Source organism: Montipora foliosa, chromosome 10 (genome assembly GCF_036669935.1).
Source record: "Montipora foliosa isolate CH-2021 chromosome 10, ASM3666993v2, whole genome shotgun sequence".
Taxonomy (NCBI): Eukaryota; Metazoa; Cnidaria; class Anthozoa; order Scleractinia; family Acroporidae; genus Montipora; species Montipora foliosa.
The window spans coordinates 25,507,613-25,515,112 of NC_090878.1; the positions used below are offsets into that span (position 1 = coordinate 25,507,613).

General features: G+C 37.9%; 2 protein-coding genes across 10 annotated transcripts in view; one reads left to right on the forward strand and one right to left on the reverse strand.

Moving 5' to 3' along the window:
• The window catches only part of LOC137972404 (myelin transcription factor 1-like), a 10,468-nt gene extending 7,389 nt beyond the window's left edge, over positions 1-3,079 (forward strand). For 3 of the 5 annotated variants that reach the window (XR_011117118.1, XR_011117119.1, XR_011117117.1), the window contains 4 exons: positions 87-282; positions 1,673-1,729; positions 2,272-2,370; positions 2,858-3,079. Coding sequence is in view for 2 of the 5 variants with exons in the window: in XM_068819111.1 (XP_068675212.1) it covers positions 207-282; positions 1,673-1,729; positions 2,272-2,370; positions 2,858-2,934 (309 nt within the window). In the remaining 3 variants the exon portion in view is untranslated. Of the gene's footprint in view, positions 1-86; positions 283-1,672; positions 1,730-2,271; positions 2,371-2,857 lie in introns of those variants that run through there. The other 2 variants (XM_068819111.1, XM_068819112.1) reach the window with 2 other exon arrangements.
• Positions 3,080-3,260: 181 nt separating this feature from the next.
• LOC137972403 (rhodopsin, GQ-coupled-like) overlaps positions 3,261-7,500 on the reverse strand; it is a 23,094-nt gene continuing 18,854 nt past the window's right edge. For all 5 annotated transcript variants that reach the window (XM_068819105.1, XM_068819110.1, XM_068819108.1 and 2 more), the window contains exon 3: positions 3,261-7,500. This exon is cut by the window's right edge and continues 1,298 nt beyond it. The gene's annotated coding sequence lies outside the window, so the exon portion shown is untranslated.

Below are 7,500 nucleotides of genomic sequence, written 5' to 3' on the forward strand. Positions count from 1 at the left end.
TGGCTAATTAACTTTAACTAATGATGACCAATCAAAGAGTTTTACGTTCACCCATTTTTTTGTCATGCACTCTTTTTTTATTTCAGTGTTGTTTATTACGATTTGGCTGATTCTGATTGGACAAGTATCAGACTTAAATTGGTGAGCCGTTCCCTCGAATTTCAGTTGTAATTGAAAGCTGCGTCAAGCAAGTGGGTGCTTAGAAGATGAAGCTCTTTTTACTTCTTGCGTTTATTTTACTAGCCACTAACATTTTCGTAGCAGCTGATGAAAAGGAAAGCGGTGAGATTTTGTTTCAATTCAACTTTTATTACATCCCCTAAATCAGAAAACTTACAAACTCGATTGAAGAAAAGCGGTACATTTTGCCTTTATGTGCGAGGAGCAGAAGTTAAAACGTAAGGCTCCTTTAAATAGTAGTCTATTTATTTATCACCTTAGACTTTTGGCGTACAGCTAGGGAAAATTCAACCAGCTGAAGTTCCCTCGACGTAGCACCTCTCCCAACACACTGGGATTAATTAAGTGCCGTCTGATCTCAGCCCTCTCTTTGAAAGCAGTGCAAGTCTTTTAAATTTTTACGGAATATACTATAAGGAACTGTTGCGAGACGGGCCAACGGTTTGATATCCTTATGCCAAAAGACTAGAAACCATATACACATGACAGGAATGCACTGTTAGAAGACAACCTTAAACCACGACTTCCTCCTCTAAGAGGTATTACGTATACCACTTCATAGCTGCTCATCTATTTTTCGAGCAGGGCCCGAAATACCCCATAAGTGAAAGAAAATCGGGGTTGCTAGGGTCCGAGAGTAGAAACTAAACCTCCTGTCATTTTTCTTAAGAGCAATACAACGTTTGCTGAATTAAACGTCCATTAATATGCTATATTGACAAGAAGAAGTGTCAGCTGGGAAAATAAAACCTTTTAAATTAAAATTCATCGTAGCTTCGTTCAATTTTATTTTTAAACTCGTGTCTTAAATAAAGACAAAATGTTTGATAAGTTAACAAAGGTTTTTACATCAATTTAACATTTTTTAATTTCATAGTAAGTCATTTTAAAGAAGTCCTACTATGTTTCTCTATGTGCCTGTTATTTTAAGGACGGTGCCACCTTCAGTATACGCCGGTATTTTTCCCTATGTAAGGATTATTGAGAAAAATACATCTCATTTTCGGCTTTTGCAACAAGAAAAAAGAAAAAAAAGAAAAGGTGGGGGAGGAAGGGGGGGGGGGGGGGGGTAACCGTGCTTTTTTAAAAAATAACTAGTAATTAGATTTTGTACAGTTTTTACACGTTTAATTAATCATCGCTCAAACACAGACTGAAGGCTACTCTTTTATAAGATAAAAGTTGTGGGTCAGCATGCTATTCTTTGAGTATTTGTAATGTTATTGAGGATCAAGTTAGCGATTTGGCTACCCAAGCCATGTCCGGTGAGTAAAGACATTCCACCAGCTTTTGTGGTGCACGCTAGAATAGTTATAATGCAGAAGATCATACACAAAAAAAAAAACATTTCCTTGGTTTTCTTGATTCAGTCAGAAGAGTGATAAAGTGGTGCGGAGGGTGACAAAGAATTGTTGCATTTACATCCTTTTATAATATATAAGGAAGGTCCGAACAAAAACAATCAAGTTCGCTTAATCTTCTTTGTACGTAGAGATGTTGAGAATGCTGGAGAAGGAAGTTGAAAAAGATGAGCCGATTCCAGAAGAAGGTAACATTGTTGTACATTCCCTCGCTTTCTGACGGAAAATGAAGACGGACGGGGGTGGAAGAGGGATTAATTCGAGCCGTCTAAGAAGGAGCCAAAAGGGAAAACAAAAGGACTTCTTTCCACAGCTGGCCAGGGAGGGGGGTGGGGGTGGAATGTGGAATACAGTCACTTAAGGGTGCGTTCGATTGACCGTATTCCGGAATAGGAATACATGGAATAGAAGTTAAAAAATTTTTCGCTTTTACGGAGATTCACATTAAAATTGTCATAACACCTGCTAAATTGCTATTTTCAACATATCTTTATTATTCTATTTGCTTCAAAACGCCAGACATATCGTTTTAAATAATTACTCCACGTATTCTTATTCCGGAATAGGGTCAATCGATTGGAGCTTCTCAATGAAGACAGAGAATATCTGTCCATCCATCGGGCCGTCCGTCCGCCCACCTATCCATACATTCAACTGCTCGTCTGTCCGTTTGTCTTCCTCTATATAAATGCATTGATTTGTACCTCCTTGTTATCATCTTAATGAATAGATAAAGGACCACGATCTTCTCAAGAAGTGGCGGATGAAGAGGAAGAGGGAGAAGAAAGCGAACAGTTTCGGGACATGAATGTAAACGAAGAGCTAAAAGGTAACACTAACACTTTCTTTTTTAAATAAACAAAAAATAAACACTACTGCACATCGGACGTCATAACTCGATTGTTTTCCTTAATGTTTCCTTCGTCTTTGTACCCTGGCCTTGTGATACTTGTGAATTAGTACGAGAGCCCACACCCTGGCGGGCACTCCATTGATTTCATCTTTCTGTGTGAAATACTTATTCCTGTGTACAGTGTAACAGAGTCTTTCAAAAAATGCCAGTGCATGTTTCCTTTTCTCAGGAAAGTGTCTAAAGTTGTACGTAGAGCATGACCACATTTGTAAGCTTGTAATAGTTTAACAGCTCTCCTAGTTTTATCACTAGAGCTACTACACCACTTTTCCTTTTCTTTCACCAATAGTGTAAAAAACATGACATGTCGTGCTTTTGCTTCAATGCTGTAGCAGAAATCATGGACTGCTGAATGAGTTCTCTTGTGTGTCTTAATGCATTTATCTGTCTCTAACGTTCTTAGAATCCGACGAAGAAAAAGACCCATTTTATCCAGAGGTGGATTTGGACGAAGAAGAAGAGAAGAAAATCACCGCCTAACAATTTGCTCCAACAATTTGGGCATTTCGCTGAAACCAAGGGAAAATCTTTGGAGTGATGATCAATCTTATCTTATCTGGAGTGTTGATCGATGTTATCATTAAGTAGACTAGAGGGATAATAAAGTAACAACGTTATGAATGAAGTACAAGTTTTTCTTTTTCCATTCCTTTCCCTTACCCTAAGATATTTTACTGTTGCATGCTCCAGCCATCCAGCATTTACAAGATTGGCGGGGAAAGGTATTTTAACGGGAATACTGTAACTGAGTCATTTGCCCAAGTTTGATAGTAGGTATAAGGTCTATTCACCACTGGAGGCCAATATATTCACAAAAGGTCAAATTTATTAAAAATTTACTAAACTCATTTACGTCCAAACTATAATGTTCTTGAAGAGATTAATTTTTTCGATTTTAACTCAGGGATACGCGAAAATAAATCCGAGTGCTTCCCTGCGACCTTCCGATTACGACTGCTGCAAAGGAGCACTCCGGTATTTTCCGAGTATCGCTGATTCAACATCGAAACATAAATCTCAGTTCATTCACCGGGGTTAACATATAACATCTCTCTCAAAAAAATGTTCTTTTCGGTGACACCATGCACATGCAACATGTAAACAGCTTTTTAGTACTTGATCATCATATTGGGATAATACAAGGATACAAAAAGAAAGATCACGAAAATTACAAAATACAACTTCAAAGACCGATACATGCCACTAACAAGGCAACCTTGAATTGACTCTCTCTCTCTCTGTCCTTCCGTTTTCATTGAGAAAAAGTTTGGGCTCATGTTAACTCGAATGATCGGCCATCCATAATAGCTAAATTAATCTATTCCAATTTTTGCTTAGATCAATACGGAACGTAATCACTGTCCGAAACGCGGTTCCACGATTCTAAACCAGGGTTAGCATTTACCGTCTCTGACTCCCAAAAAAGGGGATTTTAAGAAACGGTGACGGCTATAGCTGTATCATGGTATAAAAGGTTCGAACTCAACGTGCGCCACGCATTTTCATACACTTCCACGTCGTACTCCGCAAAAGTATAGCTTGGAATAACCAAATTTAAGGTTTTGATGAGAAATCTAGCATCTTCCATTGCCATATTTATTTCAAAACTGGACGTTCTTACCGTGATCCAGTTATATGATACTTCGCTCGTCTGATAAATAAGACGGAATAACTGCGAAATTCTCAAGATTGCGCAGAATTACATTATAAGGTGACGTTTTCTTTCCCTTAGCCGTCGTTTTTTCTTAATTGAACTTAAATCATATGGACCGGTCTTAATTTATGATGCAGCTGATAGGTAACTCTGCAACTTCAAAACGGTTCTCATATCGGCTCAGAAACTATGATCAAGCTCAAACACTGCAATAAACAAAGGACAATACCCTCATGCTGAGAATTACGGAAATGTTTCTTGTATGAATTATAACGTTATGAGAGCTGGAATGGGTTTGGCTTTCCATTACGAAAGTACGAGGGGAAGAATTTAAATCAAGCCAGGACGAAAACTAAATATTGACGGCAATTACTAGAACGACATAATGATAATTGTTTAAAGTCGCATTGTGAGAACTTCGCATCTTTTAAACTTGTTTCGCAGATAAGATCAACCGTAGCAGAAGTTCATAACCCAGAAGTCTCGATCTGCTATGGAATGAGACCCATTAGTTTACAGTATTAAGGAGCTTAAGTACGCGCGTTTTTCAGACGCGGACGGCAACCGGAAGTAACCTGTTTTCTCTTTTAACTTGTCTTCACACAACCGCATTTATATTGCTAAATATCATTTCTCCATTTTAGATGATTTATATAAAAATGTGGGAGACACTACTGTCCTGGCACACGAAATTTTCTCTTCCGGTTTCCGTCCGCGTCTCAAAAAAGCGTGAGCTTAAGCTCCCTACTAGTACTATCTATTTTTAAAACGGCTACTGCTAGATTTTTGTGCGAGCAAGGCGTAGCGGCACTGATTGCGTTCCGCCCGTCTTTCCGCGCACGATTTTGCATTTAGCACGAGCAGCTACTTGGTTGCAACCAATCAGGAGAGTTGTTAGGCTCAATCTGATTGGCCATTATTTTGCGAAACCTGTATTCTAAATTTAGGTAATACAGTATACTGATGGGCCAAGGCCAAATGAGAAAGATCGACACTTCTGGGTTATGTGCTCCTGACCGTAGCTTATAAAACTTACAATATGGTTATAAACTGTGTAGCCCCGATAGTATAATTAAAAGTTAAGTACTTGTGAGTGCTCTCCAGCGCTAAAGTTGCTTAATTAAAACCAGACGTTTCGGGACTACTGTCCCTTTATCAGTGGAAAATGTCGTTTGATTTTTTTAAATGTAGCAGCATTTGAAGCTTGCGCTGGATGAATCCATTTAAATAGAATTTAAGGACGTTCGCGGCAAAATCTTCCTACGGTGAAATTTTCTTCATTTCTCGCCTAGAGTTAGGTCATAAAGTACTTACTCCAAAAATGAAAAAAAATTGGGGGTCACAGACTTTGTTTCGGAGAAAATGGCAGTGGAATGCCTTAATTTCGATAAATAGGTCATAATAACGAAATGAAGCCTCATGAAGGTTTTTTAGGAGTGGAATTTTTAGATGATTACATGCCACTAGGGAAGTCGTAAACAGTAGAGTTCATCCTCGACGAGCGTTTTCGTAAGCTCTACCCGTTGCAGCAGCCACTTCAGGAATTCGATAGCACGAGAAAAGAAAATTAAAAAAAAAAGATAACTTCTTAAGGCGGGAATTTTGTTCATTTAATCATATTTTGTAGAAAGTAAGTAAAGTAAATGTTACATGATTTAAAAAATAGGGGTCACTGATGATCTAAAGGAGTAAAATCAATGTGATGTTGCAAAGCTCTTGAAAAATTTCGTTTGTCACGTTTTTTGCGTGACCTGTCGGGGAAGGACTGGAAACCAAGACAAGGATCGATTTTTGAAGGGATAACAGATTTTTATTTTAAAAAAATCCTCGATCATAGCAACGAAGTTTCAAGCAGACGTCATCATCATTTGGTTAGTGTTTTGTATATTATCTCTCCATTGCCGTACTGATCATCTTCTGGAGTATGGTTTTTGTGAAATTTAATCGCTGATTGTTTCCACGCAGGTCCGCACTATTCAAGCGGACGAGGACGAAAAATACAATTCTGCTATATTTTCACGAGAGTAGATAAAAAGAACTTGAAAACATGCATTCATTTTGAATTTACTACCATTTTTGAGCTACCATGAACGGCTAACGTTTTTCCGCGTTTTTCAACGCTTAAAACATTCAAGTTTAAATAACAAACAAACTGCGGTTATAAACGTAACGAGATAACGCATGTTGTAAAACTTTTTATGTTACAACATGCGTTATCTCGTTATGTTTATAACCGCACTTTGTTTGTTATTTTTACTCAAGTTGAAATGGCCGAGGAATAAGAGTGTCTACATTCAAGTTTGTTAAGACAAACTGTCATGTTTTTAAATTGAAGGCAACTGGCAAAAAACAGTTCGCTTGATCTCCTCCATTCTCCAAGCCCTTTCATACTATAAGCCATTTAAGTTCGTTGTGGCAAGATTTTCCAGAAATGTAAGCTCGTCCTTTGTTGACATTCATAATTGTGCAAAGTTTTTCAAACCTGTGTTTCACGTGCAGAAACACACAGACGGAGCTGTCGATGTTCACACTCTAAACGTTAATTGTTCAATTAAAAACGCGAGAGTTTGTCTAGACAAACTTCGATGTTTTAAGCATAGCAAAACGCGGAAAGAAGTGAGCTGTTCATGGTAGCTCGAAAATGGTAGTAAGTTCGTAGTGTAATGAATACATTTGAAAAAACAGCCCAATTAAATTTACGCAACGGTTCGACCTCGAGTTTTCCAAACTTTCGAATTCAGCCACTACTCGTTCAGCTACCTTTTCCAGATCTTTTCCACCCTGCCGCTCACTTCTCTTTAACGTTTCATGATGATTCGGAAATAACTGTGCCATTTTTTTGTGGCCTGGAATTTTTGTCACCGTGTTATTGTCACTAATGCTTGAAAAATATTTATGAAAGTCAAGTGGACTAGTGCACGACTGATAAAACAACGTGAATATCAGTCGTGCAGAAGTCTACTTGTCTTCCACAAATAATTTTTAATCAATTTTGACTGATCACGATCTTCTCTGATCCAACGTGGTGCAAAACTTATCGTCCACGGTTTTTGCAAAGGTTTTAAGACGGAATCCACCAGAAGTTCGAGTAACATGTGGACAAAAACCTAGTACCAAGATTATAAACGTCGTATTGCAAACCTCTGTACGACTGTTTTAAATATCTTCTGAAGAAAGATCATTTCTAGCAACACCAAACGTCAAAAAAAAACTGTTGAACTTCGTAAGAAACACTTGAAAGTACTGGTGAAATGAAACTGATGATGAAATTTTACCTGTGTAAGCACAATTTCTCTGAACGTTGAAATTTAATTTTTCTCATTCCCATGGGAAATTGTTTTCGGTGTTATTTCAGGCAAATGTTTATATCTTTAGTTTTAAGGAAATGTAAA